Source organism: Chaetura pelagica, unplaced genomic scaffold (assembly GCF_000747805.2).
Source record: "Chaetura pelagica isolate M959 unplaced genomic scaffold, ChaPel_1.0 scaffold758, whole genome shotgun sequence".
Classification (NCBI taxonomy): domain Eukaryota; kingdom Metazoa; phylum Chordata; class Aves; order Apodiformes; family Apodidae; genus Chaetura; species Chaetura pelagica.
The window spans coordinates 334,623-354,411 of NW_009954187.1; the positions used below are offsets into that span (position 1 = coordinate 334,623).

The 19,789-nt window shown below is 41.7% G+C and overlaps 1 protein-coding gene across 1 annotated transcript in view; it reads right to left on the reverse strand.

Annotated features, from left to right (window-relative positions):
* UNC13B (unc-13 homolog B (C. elegans)) overlaps positions 1–19,789 on the reverse strand; it is a gene marked incomplete at its 5' end in the record, with an annotated part of 192,386 nt that overhangs the window by 136,593 nt on the left and 36,004 nt on the right. The window contains 2 exons of the mRNA XM_010003047.1: positions 1,376–1,699; positions 17,009–17,231. Coding sequence (XP_010001349.1) covers positions 1,376–1,699; positions 17,009–17,231 — 547 coding nt within the window. The remainder of the gene's footprint in view (positions 1–1,375; positions 1,700–17,008; positions 17,232–19,789) is intronic.

Sequence of the window (19,789 nt, forward strand, 5' to 3'; positions counted from 1 at the left end):
CTTTTCAAAAAGGCACATCCATCTGGCAGCAGTGCTCCACCTCAGTGACCCACAGCACATTTTACTCTCCCAGACCTCCTGATAAATCAGGCCTTTGGTTGCATTCCTTCTCTTTTATGTTGCTGAGGTGTGAATCACAGAAACAAAAAACCTTCTGTCTGCAAAGCACCCCGCACTGCCAACAGGATAAAAAAATACATAGCTGAAAGCAACGTAAATTCATCCTACACGTCTAGCTCAGGTGCAACTCTAAGGATCAGAGCTCTGTTACATGCGCATTCCATGGAGACAGGAAAGCACTGCCAGAGAGTGGAGAGAAAGGGAAACAGTGATGCAGGAGTATCCAAGTTATGTGCCTAGATCAGCCTGAAATAGACTATGTGAATAACCTTCCCTGTGAGCAAATACAGGCCAGCCACTCTGGAATAAGACTCCTGATGCTCTACAAGAAGAGGAAAGTGAGTCAGATTTTAAAAACAGTTTAAAACTTTTTATAGTCTTGTTTTCCTCTTTCACATCTTTACTGTAAGGGTTGCCTACACATGAACTGCTGTCATTAATACTCTCATGTAAGTACAGTGACACCAGATGTACCCTCCAAAGGGTACAGACAACCAGACATCCTTCCATGGATCTAACTGCGCCAGATGAAAACAGTCCATTGTCCTTCCCAAAGTACAACCATAACCACACCAGGAGATGCAATTATTTGATTACCTCAAGAAAAAAATGTCACTCTCAAAGTTAAATAGTGAAATTTGAAAATTCTGTACAACCTGTACAAAACCCAGTGCATTAACTCCTAAAGCTTAGCTGAAATACTTTTGAGGACTGTCTTCAATATTGGTGAGAGCTTGGAAAACTCAAATGCAAGGACAAGAAAAGCTGCCACAGTGAGTCAGAACAACATGTCTATTCATCCTCTAATTCTACAGCCTACAACTACTTAAACACTGACTCTAACTGTGGTAGCCTGCTACACAAAAAAGGAACTAGTGTGGCTCTAATCGTGATTACATGTAGTTCTCAGTTGCTCATATGTAAGCTTGATCATACATGAGCAATGGAAGCAGCCATCTGTGGGCCAGACTACATCCATCAAACCAGCAACAGAAAATACATCAAACAAGCTTCAAGGCACTAGTAGACATTCCTCTTTACATACACAGCAGGCATAGTTTAAGTTTAGCCAATGTCTCATAAATAACTGGTCCTGCACATAAAGATGTTTAAAGATCAGAAACATCATGTTAGTTGTTAGGGAAGGCTGGAAGCACAATGTACCATAATTTGCCCCGGGAAATAGCAAAGAGATGAGTCTGAGTTAGTTAATCTTTGTATTAGTTGAAAAGAACTCATTAGTAGTTTCACCTACCTCACTTGAGCTCTTGCACCGGTATCCTTGGGCTTCTCAACTTCCAGAGGTAATTTAGCTGCAGAATGGTCTGCATGTTTCTCCTCTGCCTCACAGACCTTTTCCTCCTCTCCTTTGCCATGAGGCTCCTCTTGCTCCCTGAGCCCCTGACCATCCTTCTGGTAGCTGGCCGAACTATGGTAGGAATGATTTGACTGTCTTTCCTGGTGATCATCTTCTTGCTCAGAGCCATGGGCACTTTCATGAGAATGGTCCAGCTCACTCAGGTGAGAGCTTCCCTGGCTGACATTACAAGAGGAGCCATATCTACTACTGCCAGCAGGACTATGAGAGAACAAGAAAGTCCATCAGAAAAAAACAACAGTGGTTTAGAGAAACACAAAGCAATCTGCACAGCTATCAGACTGAGTGGGACACTAGGTATTACTGAAAAGACATGTTAGGTTAATACTTGACTATTATGGTCCCATAGCTAGATCTAGACTTCGGAACCTCAACATTTTGGTAGGCAGTAGGAATAGTTACAACACAGCCCACCCACTGATTGACCATATACACTTCTGGTCTTTCTTGTACCAGCTGACTACTTTTTCATCTTACATCAGCTGGAAACTGCCAGTGAGGATATTCTAACAACCAGACATGAATAAGAATGGAAACATAGCAATTCAGACTGGAAGTGTTTCTGTCTTGTGCAGTTTCATGGCAGCTAAGGTCTCTACCATCATAATTTAAGCTGCATATTAACTGTTACCTCCTAAAGTTAACTTTATACATATTGTATGTTTATGATCAAATACAAAGTGACAAGATCAAGGTTGTCAAGACTATCAACTTAAAAGCTTTGATAAAAGTAGAACAGTTCTTCAAACCAGAGCCACAATGCCACACAATGCCACAGGGACATGATCCATCTTATTCAAGACACAACTTCCAGGACTGAATTCCTAGAATCCCCACACAAAACACTATGGATGGAAATTTCTCATGCAGTGAGGAAAACCGCAGCCAAGAATTAAGAAGCACAAATGTTGCTGTCTTGCACACTCAGGAGAATTTGAAGCCAGATAGTAAGTTTCAGGAGTGCAGCACTGCAACTGTATGATCAGAGGCACACATTTTACTTGCATCACACAGAGATACAAGTTTAGCAAGCCCCAGTTTTGATTTTTGAGGGCAATTTTAACTTAACACATGCATAAGATGGAATACACACTCATGGAATACTGATTACTTCCTTTAGTGGCTTTCCTAACTGCATGAAATAACTTTTGCACAGATTCTAGGAAGAGCAAGCATTAGAATACCTCCACTGTTATATCAGAAAATGCTTAAAATCTTCAGTAATGTGAAATTAACCTAATTAGTTCTATAGTATATCAGCAGTAAGTAAAATCTCTTTCTAAAATTAAAAGCCTTTACCTTGCATTTTGAAAACAAACTGCTCATTCATTCCAATACATTCTACCTACTATTACTTTTTTATTAGCAAATACAACATAACTAGGACTAAACAAGAAAGCAAAGTGAATCAAATGCAGCAGAATTAAGACACAAAGAATATAATTTCTGAAAGGCTAATGAAATTAGCACTAATAGCATCTTATTCAGTGGGGCACAGAATAAGAACATGGGAAACCAATTACACTTAGAGAAAAAAAAAGAGTGGGAAAAGGAGAGAGAATGGTCTGAAGGCTGGTGTATAACCAGTTACTGCATTTTACCACATCCTCTGTGGCAGTTAGTGGCACTACTACAAACACTTGACAACAAGTAGGGAGCAGGGAACTACAGACATCAGATACTAAGGCCAACATCTACTGCTGCAGGACTGCATTATAAATGGTCAAAAACTTGAAGCCATTTATTATGCCTCATTTGTAACTAGCCTTTTCTCATTCAGTTGTTCCGTGCTATTCAGATCTGCAGCCTGTATGCTTGGATTAAGTGTTTCTCCACTAGGAGCAGAATTAAGCTGAGCTTCCTTCATTTCAGGCTTGTCTGGTGTGGCCTCTTCTGCCTGATCTTCTTTCTGTAGTTCACCTGAAATCACATCCTGCTGATCTTCTGACTCTTTATCAAATTTTTCTCCTGCATCTTTGCTGGATGTATCATCGACAGCGCTTGCACCCGGTGGTTCCTCAGAAAGTTCATTGTCTACAGCATCAGGCTGCTTTGAAGACAAGTTTACTTCTATATTTGCATCAGTCTGTTGATCTGAAACCAATTTTGATTTTTCTTCTGAACTAGCTGAGAATGATTTTGAGGTTTTATCTGAACTGACTGTTCCTAACACCTTGTCATCTGGTTTTGACAAAGCCTGTGGTGGTACATGTGGCTCCTTCTTGGCAGAGGTCTCCTTGTTCTCTTTTTGCCAGGGAAAGGAGAAATCTAGCTTTTTCCCAAATACTGCTCCTTGGGCACTCTCGGGCTTACCCACCTTTTCTTCACTACCTCCTTCAAACAGAGTCGAAGAAAGTTTCTTAAAGCTGGACATGAGGCCCTGATCTGCCCCTGCTTTATTAACAGATGGTGGCTGCTGAGAGAAGAATGACCCAAATGGCTTTCCACCATCACCAGATGACATAAAACTGAACTTTGGCAAACTGGGGATGTTTGGTATTTCAAAGACCGTTTTACTACTGTTTGCATCTGGAGGAATGTTATTAGGTTTATCCTGTTTCTTCAAGTCACATTTGGAAGCAATCCCTTCTGCAGGCACCTCATCAGTTGCTATATGTTTCTTCTGTTCAATAGTTTGCTGTTCTGCCTCGCTTGTATTCTCCTCATTCAGCTGGAGCAGATTAACATCAGGCTCAACAGCTGGAGCTGTGGGTTCTTTATTTTCACTACTGATCATGTCCTGCTGATCAATACCAGCATTGGCCTGATTCCCTGTAACAGCAGGCTCTGATTCAAGTGCAACACTCTCATCCAATTGGGAAAGGTCTGTATCTGCCTTATTAATTGAGGCTTCCATTTCCAGTTCATGCCCATCAGAAGAAACACTCTGAAGCATGTCAACACCTGCCTTGTCTGTAGAAGCAGCTTGTTTCTCTGTTACATGTGAAGACGCCACATCTAGTTGGCATGCATTTAGATCAGTCTGGTCAGTGGCCTCAGCCTGCACCGTATCAATTGCACTACTGAACTCAGACTGGCATGGCTTAGTATCTACCATCTCAGAGGGTTGTGATTCATTATCCAACTGAAGCACCTCAAGGGCTTGATTTTCATTAGAGACTGCTGTTCCTGGAGTGGTCCTCAAAGGTTCCTCTAGACAGGTTTCTGAGCTCTTATTTTCCTCAATTTCTGTTTTCACAGGAGACTTTTCTGTGGATTTCACTTCTGCTGAAACAAGTAGTAGATCCTCCTTCAGAGAGCTTGTGCCATCTCTTTCAAATTCTCCAGCTGCAGTTACATTTTCTATCCCCCTGGAGTCTTTTGATGGTATAGTCCCAGTGACATCTTTCACACTAGTGCTCTGAGGTTTAGGGGTGGACTTTGAAGGCATCTCTTTTGGAGATTCTTTTGGATGCATCTCTTTTGGAGATTCTTTTGGACCTTTGAAGATGCCAAAGAAATCACTTGTGAAAGCTGGTGCTGGGGCACTTGGGAGGGATGAGAAACCAAAGAAAGAGGAGCTTTTCTTCTGTTCAATAGGAGGTGCAGTATCTTGGGGTTGGGAAAAGAAACCAGATAATGTTTTAGGTGGTTTCATTTTTGTCATGAAACTTGAAAACATTTCAACTGATGAATCCAGTACCGATTTATCACTCTCAGGTTCCTTAGGTTTGTTTTGCAAATTAGGTGCCTCTGGCAGTTTTGAAGGAGAGCGTAGCTCCTGTGTCTGTTGTAACCCATCACCAAGAGTTTGTTTGGGTAATTTATGTTCTGGCAACTCACACTGTACATGTGTGTCTTCAGAGACTGCTTCATTTTTTATGTCACTCAGGGTATTTAAGTCGTTTAGACTCTGGGAATATGTTTTATTATTTAAGGCCACACTATCATCTTTATTTTCAGAAGCTTGTTCTTTTGAAGGATAAGACTCTTTGTTATCAACAGGAAATGCAACACTGTTCCATTTCTCTGTGCTACCCAAAGTATCATCTTCTGCCTCTAAGGAAACAGTCTGTTGGCTCTGAGAACCCTCCTGTTCACTGGGAGCCTGAAGGCAAGGACCAGAAGAAGCTGAATTGGTTACTGTAGCATCATCAGTCTGTGGAAGCTTCTCTAAGTCGTTCTCCTCAGCTGCCTGAGCAACACTTTCTACCTTTTCCAGTGCCAGGGTCTCAGATTTATTTTCTGGTATTGTAAGGTTATTAGGCATTTGCTTGCCAGTCACTGCTGCAATAATGTCATCAACTTCTTTTTTATTGTCTGCTTCTTGCTGCCTGGCAGAACTGCTAATTTTGACACCAGAGTCAGTGGAAATATTTTGCTTCTCAAATGGCTTAGAGTTCACTGGTTTAGCTGGTTTTGTAGTGCTCTCCTGTCCTGCAGCAGTTTGTGGCTTTTCATCCAAAAAGGACGTCAAATTGAAGAAACTAAAGCTGGTACTTCTTTGAGGTGTGCTCTTCTCAGCAGTTGGACCGCTGGAGAAGAAGGAGGGCAGACGAAACAACCCCTCTGTTTCTTGCTGCTTCCCACTAGGAGGAGCAGTAGCAGGTGCTGAAGGCTTTGGTTCATCTGATCCAGTGAAGAAGGAGAATATGCTCTTACTGGCTGGCTGTGCTGACTGTGATTTTGAAGCAGTGATATCAGAAAAGCTGAATGGCAAACTGAAACCTGACTCTTTCAGTGTCTGATTTGGCTTTGGCTTTGCTTGATTATCTGTGCCTCCTACACGCCTTCCTCCTTGCTGCTTTGGTGTAGCGGAGGCTACACTGCTTTGCTGCACAGCTGACTGACTTGGTTGGCTTACTTTGGGACCTGCACCCATTGGCTTTTCTGAAGTGTTTCCAGGAGGCACTTTTTTACTTTCAGGAGATTTCTCCTCAGTTTTCCTGCTTCCTTGTTCCAGTGGCACCCCATGACTAGGTGAGATGTGCCTGTCCATGCCTTCTGTTCTTGCCCCTTCCTTAGCGGTGGAGGACAGACATGGCATACTGGCACTCTGAAGACCATCAGGCTTCTCAGTTTGTTGTCGTCTCAACTCAGCCACAGGTCTGCTATTGGTTTTCGGCAGAGTCGAAGTACTTGGCGTTGGCTGAGAAGACACAGAGTCCACTTTGAAGAGATCTCCCAGGGTTCCAAATAATGATGAGATGCTGGAGGTTTCCTTCTGTTCTGGTGGTATCACCTTTTCTGGTTTATCTCTTTGACTTTTTTCCAAATCTGGTGATGGCTGTGGTGCTTTGCTTACTTGTGTTTTAAAGAAATCAAAAAATCCAGAAGCTTGAGTTTTGTTGGCAGTTGAGCTTGCAGGAGAATCTTCTCCAAGACTGAACAATTTCAGTGCACTTTTAAATAATGTCTCCTCAGACTCAGTGGCTGGGTGGCTCTGAGTTGGTTGTGACTGAATGGGTTCATTAATAGTTGCATGCCTTTCAAGACGTCTGGTTGCTTTAACAGGTTTCTCTTCTCGTACTGGCTTGCCATCTGGAGCAGTTTGACTCAGTTGAGAAGGAGATTTTGTTAATACTGGTTTTTTAACATGGATATTTTCATTATGACTTAATTCTGGCTTTTCATTTCTAACAGTCTCCAAATTAAGTTCTGACAAAGTATTTTTTCTTGGTTCTGACGTAACTGAAAACTTCTGCACTGGTTGTGCCTCATCGACTTTTCTATTTGGTGCAAGTGATAAAATATCAGTTTTGTTTTCAGATGACTTTGACTGTGTGTCTGTTCTCTTCAAGGCAGAATCTTCTGATGTCTCAAGATCAGGACCTGAAGACTTTCCAATCAGACCACCCAAAGCGGAAAATAAAGAGCTAACTTTGTTCACTGAAGTTTTCTTATCTTCCTCAGTCTTTTTTGCTTCTGTTACTCTTTCAGTAGATGCCACAATTTCTTCAGCTTTAGGAGCAGACTGAAACAGGTGGAAGCCAAAGAATCCTGATGACCCACTCCCAGTAGTTGTCACAGGGACAGACTTATCCAATTCCTTGGTGGGGACTTCCTTCTCTGAGTTGGTTGTGACTGAATGGGTTCATTAATAGTTGCATGCCTTTCAAGACGTCTGGTTGCTTTAACAGGTTTCTCTTCTCGTACTGGCTTGCCATCTGGAGCAGTTTGACTCAGTTGAGAAGGAGATTTTGTTAATACTGGTTTTTTAACATGGATATTTTCATTATGACTTAATTCTGGCTTTTCATTTCTAACAGTCTCCAAATTAAGTTCTGACAAAGTATTTTTTCTTGGTTCTGACGTAACTGAAAACTTCTGCACTGGTTGTGCCTCATCGACTTTTCTATTTGGTGCAAGTGATAAAATATCAGTTTTGTTTTCAGATGACTTTGACTGTGTGTCTGTTCTCTTCAAGGCAGAATCTTCTGATGTCTCAAGATCAGGACCTGAAGACTTTCCAATCAGACCACCCAAAGCGGAAAATAAAGAGCTAACTTTGTTCACTGAAGTTTTCTTATCTTCCTCAGTCTTTTTTGCTTCTGTTACTCTTTCAGTAGATGCCACAATTTCTTCAGCTTTAGGAGCAGACTGAAACAGGTGGAAGCCAAAGAATCCTGATGACCCACTCCCAGTAGTTGTCACAGGGACAGACTTATCCAATTCCTTGGTGGGGACTTCCTTACTCGGTGATTTATCAGAAGCTGCTCTGGAATGTGTTCTGAGATCAAGAGTTAGCAGAGACTCCTCTGAATCATTCAGGGTTTCCTTCTCAGGTCTAAAATCGACTTTGAGTTTTTGGAGTTTATAGCCTGAGAAGTCTAATGGCTGCTCTCTCTGGTAATAAATAGACTCTTCAAACATCTGTGAAAAAGTTTCCAAATTCATGTTCATTAGCTGATCACTCCTCTGCAAAGCTACTGACAGATCAAGAGGCTTATTTGTTGTATAATCATCTAAAGGCTCTTCTTCAGCAAACCAGAATAGCTCATCTTCACTGCCAAGGGGGACTTTAAAACCACAAACAGCAATTGTGTTGTCTTCTAGCACAGCTCTTGGAATGGAATTCATCTGAAAATTGTAATCCCAGCTGTCTGGGTAGGAATATGCTTCAGGAGCACACACGTAGACATACTGTCCAGTGGGATCAGTAAGCAGTGAATACACATACTGGCTATCACTGTACATGTAGTACCCACAATCACCATCTTCTGATGGCCACCACATACCCTGCTCAAGCATCATTAGCCACTCTTGATACTCCTGGCTATAGGATGAGTATATAAAGCCCTCATCCACACTTAAAGTCTCCTGGTCAATTAGAGTCCACATGGTTCCATCACAGCCAGAGGAGTAGCTTAAATCCATGGGCAACTCTTCCAATGAGTAATTGCCATCTCTTTCAAATGGAGGAAAGTTATTGTAACTTTCATTGAGAGAACTAACAGTCCATGCATCATTTTCTTCCGAACAGACATCTTGAAACATTAACTGGTCAAATGACTCGTATGACATCGCACTTAAATCTAAACTCTGTCCGTCAAAATTGGCATTAGTCCGCCAATCCATCACATTTGCATTCCCATCCTTTTTACAGAGATTCACTACCCTATCGTTTTCAGGCCAGTCCCAGAACTGAGGGGGCAGAAGAGAGTTCTGGTTTAACACGTAGTAAACCGGTACTGCTATTTTGCGAGCATCAGCCAGTTCCCTCACTTCATATTCACATTCAAAGCCAGAATAGCTTCTTGTTTCCTGATAAGCTGAGTACTGCTCCGTAAGGTTACAGCTTTTATTAGTCAAATTGAGAAATTCATTTGATCCTTTGTTTACAAGACTTGGAAAAACTCCAGATTCTGCATTCTGATGAGGGACTTGCCTACCATTTACAGGCTTTCCAGATAAGTCCTGTACCTTGTCTTGAGGATTTAGAGCATCAGGGAACACAGGATGCCCACTGTGGGGAGCATGGGGCTCAGATGGTTTATTCACTCTTGCACCGGACAAGTGGTCAGTAGTTTTGGAAGATTCTGTTGTTTTTTCTGTTGTTTTCACATTATCCAGTTTCTCCTTTGGTTTGGGTAGGAGGTTTTTTAAGAAGCTGGAAGCATCCTGCTTTTCTCCAGTGCTGCTTTGAGCTTCAGAAACTGCTCCTGAGCTGCTGGCTTTTGTCACTGAGCTAGAATCCTCACCTCTATCAAACAGCTTCATGAGGCCTAGAGAGCTTGTTTTCCCCTTCTCTTGCTTACATTCAGACAAGTTTTCGCTTGAAGCAAACTTAAATAAGCCAGAGAATAATCCAGAAGAAGTGCTTTTGGGGCCATCACTCTCACTTTTAGCAGTCACGTCTTGATTACTGGTTGCATTTTCATTGGAAGAAATATGAAGAATCCCCGAAAGAAAACCTGCTGTGTGCTTCTTCTGTGTGTCACCCATACTTGCAGCTTCTGGTCCTCTGGCTGAAGAGATGGATTCTACTGAGCTGTTATTTAAGTCTAATGCATTTAGTCCTTCTCTCATCAATCCTCCTTTCACATTTCTAGGTTCTTCCTGAGTACTTTTAGTTCTCTGCTGCTCTTCTCCAGCCTTAGAGGGAGCAGAGGCATTCTCCTGGTGATTTTTTGTATTTACTTGGTCACTAGATAGGCATCCTTTATTCATGTGTTTTGTTTGTACAAGTTCCTCCTTATGGTCTGGTAAATTAGGAACAGAGCTAGACTTTAATGAATGGGCATTTTCTGAATTACTTTTTCTGTCAAGCAAAGAAACAGCACTGGAACTTCTTTGGTCCTGTGAAGTTGCTATATTATCTACAGAAGAAAACTTAAATAATGAAGGAATAAAGCCTCCTTTCTCATTCGTACGTTCTTGCTTTTCAGAAAAACCCAATCCACTGAAAAAGGGAAGTTTCCCAGTCAAAGGAAATGAGCGTTCTTCCTTTGATGAACTATTTTGTCTTGCATCCTCCTCAGACTTAAGACCTCTAAAATGCACGGGTGTACTTTCTTTCTGCCCTTGTTCAGCAGAAGGAAGCAACAGCTGACTGATAGACTTTTTGAGTGGACTGAAAAAGCTGTCAGATGCTGCACTCTGATCTTGAGGCTGTGATGTAAGCTCCACATTTCCTCTGTCTTGCTTGTTTCCCAGTCCATGACCTGTGGTATGCTGACTGCCTGAGCTATCTGCAGGAGGCTGCTCCTTGGCAGTAGGCGCACCCTCTTTCACAGTGGCATCTGGCTGATTTGTAACATGATGCGAATCTGACTGCTTCTGTGGCACCTCCTGCTGCTTGGGAGCCAAGAGACCATCAAAACTGGCTTTCAGACTGAAGGAACTGACTGAGTTTGTGAGCTTGCCAAAGATTGAAGACGCGGAAGCACTATTTGCGTTTACCCCTGCCTCGCTTCCAGTCCCACTCGTTCGCATCTCCGGAATAACGCTGCTGGTCTTGGTTGCTGTCTGTTCAGATGGTCTCCCACTTCTGCTTGCCTCTTCAACTTTCACAACATGGCTGCCCTCCTTGGTATGCTCCTCTTTTGTGACTTCTTCTTTTGGCACTTCCTTCTCAGAGAAGATCTTTAAAGGATTAAAAATCCCTAGAACAGAATTAATAACTGACTGTTGGTTCTGTTGGCTGCTAGCTGAGTCTTCTTGTGATTGCTGGGGATGATGCAGTGCAGAATGCTTACTGTCCACCTCAGTGGTTTCTGGTTTGTTTGAGTTCGTGTTCTGGGCTGCTTTATCACCACTTAACTGGGATGGTAGCAAAGACTGAATGGAGAACTTTGTGTCTTTATTATCAGATTTATTATCTGCTGTAACTCCAGAAGACGAACTCTCACTTTTAGACTTACTAGAAAATACACTTGAGATTCCACTGTCTGATGAGTTTCTGGTTTCTGTTTTCTGTGGAGTGGAAGAAACAAGCTTTTCAACAGAAGCTGTGAGCTGCTTTGTGCTTGACCCCACCTTTTCAGTAAAAGAGCTGAACAGAGAATTCACTGTATTCTTCACACCTGACAAATCTGGGAGAGATTCAGATTTGCCCTTGGCACCCTCCTCTGCATCAGGAGGTTTGGTCCCTTCAGATTTCTTGCCTTCTACTGCATTATCAGCATTATCCTGCTTCGGTGACACACTCTCAACATTATTTCTAGTCTCTGGCAGTGTACCAAATTTGCTGATTTCTTCTTCCTTTTCAGCCAAGTACTCTGAAACTGATTCTACCAGACACTGAAGCTCATCCATCGTGTCTATGTACTCCTCACTGGGCTCTTCAACAGGAGACAGTGTTAAGTCCTGCATAGAATTACCATGCTTGCTCCCTTTAGCCTTATATTTTTTGTCACAGCTGTCTTTTAACTGGGAACCCAAATCTGAAGGGTAATTAACAGTCAAGTTTCTCAAATGGCTGATGTCAGAATCACACCACGTATGTGAAAGCAGAGCGATTTCCTCCATTTCATCTTCTGAAACAGGCGAGTACTGGAACTCATCAGCACTGCTGTCAAATTCTTCAAGGATATCCAGAGGCACAAAAGTGTTACCTGGCATCCCCGTAAGTTTCATGTCTTCACTGTTACTGAGGTGAAGTGAGCCCTCATGGTTCACTCCCTGCTTGGGGGGCAACTTGCCTCTTTTAACCATTAAGCCATTTTTGTATGGCCGCAGGATGGGATAAGCAGGTAACTGTTCCTTATTTTCAGAGCTACTGGTATATTTTCCAATTCTATCATATACTGGGAAATCATCACTAGGTTCAGCACTAGTTGCCACACCATTGAAATAAACCATCTTCTCCCCAGGAAACTGTGGGCCTTCATTACTTTGCAGGCTTATTTGTTCACGGTCTTCAAAATTGTACCGCAGCTTCTTTTTCCTTCTCCTATCTATTGTATCATATTCCTGAGGATACCTAGGGACATCTACTGACCCTGACTCCACACACACGTTTTTGCAGCACCTTGACCTTTCACAGTGATTGAAATGTTCTCTTTTTGAGAGATTTTGCATCTTTTTTGTTTTTGTTTCCTGCCAACTTCTATTTTTATGACTCTTTTCTAAGAATTCCTCTATGAGCAGTTTTCCTAGCTCTTCATAGTTACTCTCCTGTTCTTCTTCTCCATCTTCAGAGTTACATGGAATGATCCTGACTCCTTCATTTCTAGCTAGAGATCCTTGTCTAAGATGAGAAATAAAGGGGGTGGGAGAGAAAGGAAGAGGCAGAAAAAAGAATAGGAAGGGGAAAATAACACTTTTTTTAAAAGCTCTAGAAAGGACGGAAAAAATAGTAATGAAAAAACATGCATTAAATAAAGGAAAATTAAAATCAGAAGCATCCAGATATAACAAAAACGAAAACATGTCAATCTACCACCATTACATTTCAATCAAATAGTCAAAAAAAGAAGCATGGATTCTGATATTCCACCAGTTACAGTAGCACAAAATTTAGAAATGCCTGGTTGAAGAACAGCTTTTTATGATCAAATGAGGGCACACAGCCTTGGCTGTACCAGTACTCTGCCGTTACTTTTTTAGGCATGCTGAAAAAGTCACTTATTGCAGTAACAGAACTACTTTGAGATATAGTGCCCACACACACCATTCCACTAGGATATGCATGCATTTCGATCACTCCAGGCTGCAGACTTTGTTTTAGCAGTATTCATAAAGCACACAGGCCCTTGGTTTCTCCCAAGGGTGGCTACAGAGCAGAGAGTGCCTGCAAAGATGCAGGAGTCATTGGACTCCAGGGAAGTGGGAAGAGGGGACAAAACACAAACTGTGCACACCAGCAACACAAGGAGTTCCAGCTACTCCACCACTCTTTTCTGCTGAGGGAGCTCTCACTGTAGCTAATGCCCTCAGGGGGCTCCTACCAACACAAAATTAAGATCCTCTAAGCCATGACTGGATCAGAAGTCAAAACTAAACTTCAGTGATGGAGATGAGCCCACCTTAAGCCGCAGATGCTTCTCAGGATCTCCACTTCCCATTTATAACGCATCTAAGCGGATCCAGCAATCTGTACTTGTCCATTGTGGAATAATGTTAGCTATCAAACAAGTTTTCTAGAAAACCAAGGAAATCACCCCTGGGATTTGGGGATTGATTCCTAGCCCTTGATCAGAAAGTTTATCTCAGCTACAACCCCAAGGGCTAGTAGCAAGAAAGCTTCCTGTGTCTCTATCATAGAATCACAGAATGCCAGGTTGGGAGGGACCTCCAGGATCATCTGGTCCAACCTTTCTAGGTACTACTACAGTTTATATGAGGTGGCTCAGCACCCTGTCAAGTTGGGACTTAAAGCTGGGCAGTGTGGGCAATCTACCACTTTCCCTGGGAGACTATTCCAACATTTGACTGTCCTCATGGTGAAAAATTTACCTCTTGCATCCAATTAGAATCTATCCAGGAGCACAATCTCACAAGAATTCTTGCCAGCCTAAATAAAAATAACATGTAGAAAATGGATTTGAAAAAATAAAGGTGCTCATCTGAAAGATGCACTGCAGCTTTGTCTCACATGAAAGCTGAAGGGCACAAGGGCACACATGCCCTGACCCCATAAAAGCAGGGCAAGGGAGGGAGAAGAGCAAAGGGCACATGGGCATTGAATGCATACTGCTAATACAAGAGTCTTCACCTTGAGAGTTGCCTGGGGCAGTCCAATATATATTGATGGGATAGCCCTGAAATAGATAATCACATTTTCACTGCTGTCAGTTTAGTGCTTCACTTCCACGAGTGCTGGCTAACTCACACTAATTGGAAAGATACTCATTATTTTAAATGAGCACTGCTGTACACTGTTTAGAGCACTTACTACACTTCTTGCTCACAACTTTAAGCTGGCATTTGAAATAGTTTTCTTTAAAAATATAATTAAATTTAAAACACTCCCAGGGCCATCATAGTTACTGGATCAGACCCTTCCAAATCTCAGCTGAAAGCAAGGAGAGCTATATGAATGCCTGAAGAGCCATTAGCTGTAAATGCTGAACCAACAATTGTCTCATTTAGGCATAAAGGAAATTACTTCTCTTTCTAATAGAGCTCCTCTCTGCCATAAGTGTTTCCCCTGCTTTTCTACAAAGCATTCCTTTTATTTGAAACAAAGCAATGACAAGAAGTCCAACACCTGAGAGGAGAAAAAGATTATGACATCAGCCCAGCATTAAACTAACACCGATCTGAAACAGAGCCAAGGCAAACAGCAAGTATCAGCTGAAATGCATCACAAGACCACTTCACAGCAGCAGCAACAGCAAGAAGACAAGCACACAGGCTGCAAAGAGGTTAACCCACCTATCAGACAGATCTAGAGAGCGCCTGCTCTCTATCGAGCACTGGCGACTTGTCATTTGACTAGACTCAGATGTGGACTCTAGGTCAGTTGGGCCACTCACAGTGGAATCTATGCTACCATATCGCCTTGGAAGTAAATAGAGCAAGAGCAGGGAGACATGGAGGACACATGGTTACACACAATGAACATTCCAAAGAAAAGTTAGTGCTTAAAAAAAATAATATGAGGGGAAGATGTGCTATTCTGGTCAAACTGGCTGTTGGCAGCAAAACACACTTCAAGGACAAGTAAGAGCAACACTCATTACCCTTGGGGGGAGGGGAGAATAAAATACATGCACTTCTATCAAAGGAACACAATCACATGTAGCAGCTGATAAAGAGAATCAGAATTTTTCCAGACAAACCTAAAGGTTGTCAGAAAAAAAACAACAGGTGTTAGTACAGCCAGTTTCTACTGAAGCATTTTGGCCAATTCAAGGCAGGTTCTGGCATAACCCTGGGTCTGCCCAGGACAGCCTCCTACAAGCTGTCATTTCCTCTGCAATCACCAGATGCAGTCTGCCAGGAACACTGATTTCATAGGTGGCTGCAGGGTCCACAGAACTTAGAGCTTCTAGGAGAAAAAGTCAAACACAATTTGTTTTTTCCAGACTCAGATACAACTGTGTTTGGACCTATACAAGATACACCCATGTGTTTCTTCTCAACCAGCTCTCATTCCTAATATACCTTTCTGGTAAGAAAGATAATCCTATGTAGGTTATTTGGGAAGTTTATTTGTATCTTCTAAGTTTTAAGATTAAATACATTGCAAAAAAAAATAATCTTGCTGAGCATGTGGAAAATACACAGTGGAACAGGAATGGTCAAGGGAATCAATCACCATCTAGGACTTGCCTTCCTGGGGTGAAAGTAATATTAATACAAAGCAGACAAGTTCTTAATTTTTAAGTCAACTCTATTAGACTAGATCCTTTCACATCAATACCTTCAGGAAACCAGAAAAAAATAAATACATATTCCATCTTTATATTCTTCAGCAATTCAAACCAGAAGTGCTCTTTTGGAAGGAGCATTTATCCATTAGTTACAGTTAGAACTCACTTGCTTCCAAGCAAGGTGAGCCATGTATCCTGGTATTGTCAACACCACCCCAAGAAGGCACAAAACAGCAAAAATACCAGCCATCACTGGCTTCTTCAGCCTGGGGGACCAATACTGCTGTTCAGCTTGGCTCTTCCATTAAAAAAAAAAAAAAAAAGCTTCAAGCTTATCTTCCCAGACCCTCATTAAGGTCTTCAGGAGCTTTACCCCTGCAAATCAGCAGTACAGAATAGAATGGGAAAGAGAATAACTTGCTTTGATGAGACATTCAGTGGACTAGGAAAACAGTACTAAGAATTACATGTCACACTGCAGTAAATGCATTTTTTTTTGCCACCCCAGTGGCAGAAGCAGCAGCATGGCCTGTTCTATACATTCACTTCTACCAAGATGACCAGAATTGTCCAAGTTCTTCTGTTTTCCCCTTACAGTTGACTCATCTTTTTTTTGAACAGTGGTTTTGTAAAGTTTTCACACTTCCCAATGCAAGAAGGTGTAGTCCACAGCCACCAAACCTGGTAAGTTACTGCTTAATATTTAAAAAAATATAAAGCAGCTGTGAAACTACTGACTTATGGTCAAAAAGCTAATTTAGAGCAAGTGAACTACCCAAAGGAAACCAAAACAGAAAACATGTTTTTCAACAATGCTACCTGATAACAAAAAAAAACCAAAGCAACAAACCTAATTGATTACAGACTTTCTTCTTGAATACTCTGCTTTGTCAGAGCTAACAGAAACACAGGAACTAATCTAAAACAGAAAATAAATGTGTCTCAATAAACAAATAGGGTAATTCTGCAAGACCTCATCTCACTGGCTTGGGGGGGCACATCCATGCAATGGTGCTAGAACAACCAGTTACCAGCTTTGGCCTTTCAAAGGTAAGGAGAAAGTAAAAGCAAGAATAAATTACCTCAGAGTTGTGCATGTCTTGAAAAAAAATTTCTTGGTCTAGTGTAACAGATAGTCTTATTTCCCTGGCTCAGAGCAGAGTTTCAAAGTTAACAAAACATGTAACACCTTCCTGTCAGCAGCCTTGGAAAGCCCTTCACCAGCCCTCCTTTGCTGACATGGCGCTTTCCAGCCCTGCTGGAAAAAAACTAATGGGAAAAGACAAGCTACCCAGCAGACAGCACCCACCTGATGGCCACATGCTCTCGATAATCCAGATCATAATTTCTCAGGGAGTCAGCACAGGATTCCCTCGAGACCCCTTGCTGCTGCAGGCGAGATGGCACAGTGAACTGGTGCACCGAGGCGTTGGGCTGCGCGGTGGTGTGGTAGGGAGGAGGGAGGCTGTTACTGGTCTCACTGCGATAGTCACTGTCTCGGTCATCCACAGCACTGTCAGCATCTTCAAAAGCTGAGAAACAAAAGCAGTTAAGGACACAGCTCTCGATGCCTTGCTGGGAGAGTGAGGCCCATTTACTTTTTAAAGAAAGACAAAAATCACTATTTCTGCTATGGATGTATCTCTATCTGGTAGCTGGTTATAACCGCCAGTTCTCTCCGCTAGGTATCAAGGAATTCCAGTCATCACTTCCACACTCTCCTTTCCCACTTCCTACCGTAGCAGTTTATTTCTCTTTAGTCATGCCTAATAAGCAGATTAAGACATTTTTATTTAAAACAAAAGAACAAAAAAAAACCCCACCCAATATCCAAAATTTCAGGTTCTGTGCAGCTGTCTTAACGAACCTTTAGATACTAAGGAAATAAATCCAGAACATAAACATCCCTTTATGGAATGGAGCTCTTTCCTGGAGACTTTTCAACCTGTAATAGTATCTCCTCAGCATCCTTAACAAGTAGTCTAGGCTTCTTGATAATTTTTTGTCATGCCTTTCTTTTTTTTTCTTTTTGGTAAAAGTATTAGTTGCAGAAACCAATGAAAAGCACTCAGTAGGAAAATCAGAAAAACTGGGAGGGCAGCTCTGCTTATAAACAATTACACTTCTTCTTATAGGGGAAATACTGCTACAGTTAACAGGCACAGGCCCATCAGCTTAAGTTTAGTGAACAAGACTAATGATAGCCTTCACAAAGGAAAAAGCTCCTTTCCAGTCAGTCCCTCTCCCCAAAGAAACACTTCTGCTTGCTAACTCTTCAGAAAAAGAGAACACAGAGTTATCACAAAGTCTCAAAAATAAAAATATTAGTGTCCAGCTTGTGCTCAGCTGTGCAGGATGCAAGACTATCTTTGAAAGCCTAAAGTGAAATATACACACCGTATGGCAGGGGAGTGCACTGTTAACATGCGTGAAACAGAGGCAAATAAGGATCAGCCATTATTCACTCTGTCAGCCACCAAATCATTCTGGAAAGGACAATCAAATGAAAGCCCTCTCTGGTAATTTATTCAATAGCATGTGCCTTACACAGCCATTCACCATGAGGCTGAACAAGAGTGAAAGTGCTGTTTTCATGCCACATCTTTAAAAAAACAACTTAATTGCTGAAATTCCAAGGAGATGCAAAGCAGCATCAGGGAACACCCTTTTCTTCCATTGGTGCTTCCCACACCTCCACTTCAATTTCCATCTTTTCAATTTAGGGTAAAGTTTGTTCTTAGTGATATTTTCAGTCCTCTTCCAACTGAGTAAGATTGTATCAGTGCACAGAAGTGATGGAAGAGTAGGAAACAACCCCAGCTGAAAACAGATCTGCAAAATACAAACCACTTGAAAAAGCCTGGCTCTGCTCTTTTAAGTGCAATCAATTCAATTTGGTTGTCCACACCTAAAATGGAGTTCAGCCTCCTGCATTTTAGTAGTCTAAATGCTGCATAGTTCTTGTCAGTCTCTAGTCAATTGAACAGAAATGAATAGCAATTGTATACTGCTTTATTCTGCTTTATTAAAAGCACAATGTCTTTCAATGTTATTACAGTTCAGTGCTTAGAAGAAACACTTAAGACATGCTACTTAAAAATTATATGATATGCCAAAGTACTAAACCTTTCTGAGAAGCATCAGACTTCCAGTCTGTGGAGCAAGGGCTGATCTGTCTGTAGATCACAAGGCACAGCACCATCCTCCGAAGGATAATGAGCTATTAGTCAGCCAAGCAATGTCACTGCTGAACACTCGAGCCATTACCATCTAATGCACGACAATTACTTTTACTGGGACAGAAACACTGTTTCAAAGACCTTGCTGATGCCTCACTTGCTGCTTGACTAACTTCTTCCCACCAGATATAACTCTAATTTGAGGTAAAGCCTAAATAAGGTATAATGCAAAGTTCTTCCAGCTGAGGCTGCATCCTCATTTTAAGTGCTTGTAGGGACATAAGGCAGCCCAGCTGAGATGCAAGTTCAGGATCTGGTAAAAGACAGCAGACCAACAGATTTATGGATAAACAATTTATCTCACCACAAAAGTATAATAAATACAAATCAGTAGTACAATTATCTGGGTCAAAATAGAGGGAATGTAGTAACTCACTAGAAATGGAATAAACAATAGCAGGGTATGCGAAGACCTACACAATTATGGTTATGAGGAAGCAGCACACAGCTTCTTTGGGTCAGCAAGTCTGGACAGCCAGTGGGCTCAGACATTTCCAAATGCCCTGATCAGACTGTTGCAGAAGAATTACCTGGATTTGTTAACCAGTCATAGCATCTCACCTCTGCACTATCAAAGAAAGATTTTTCCGTACGAACCACAGTATCTTGAGGCAACACTTAAAAATAGCTGGGTAGTTTAAATGTTAAATGTTAATCAAAATGTTAAGCATCTACAGCATATGTGTTTCTAAAAGGTGGCACTAGAATATCTCCTAGTTCTTACTTGTGTTTAGCATGAGGAAGTCTCTTAGAGATCATGACATAAAATGCCTTCCCAATTACATGTTTAAAGGAAGCAAGGCTCCAGCTACTATAAACATCAAAGAGACAGGAACCCATTGTTTCCCCAG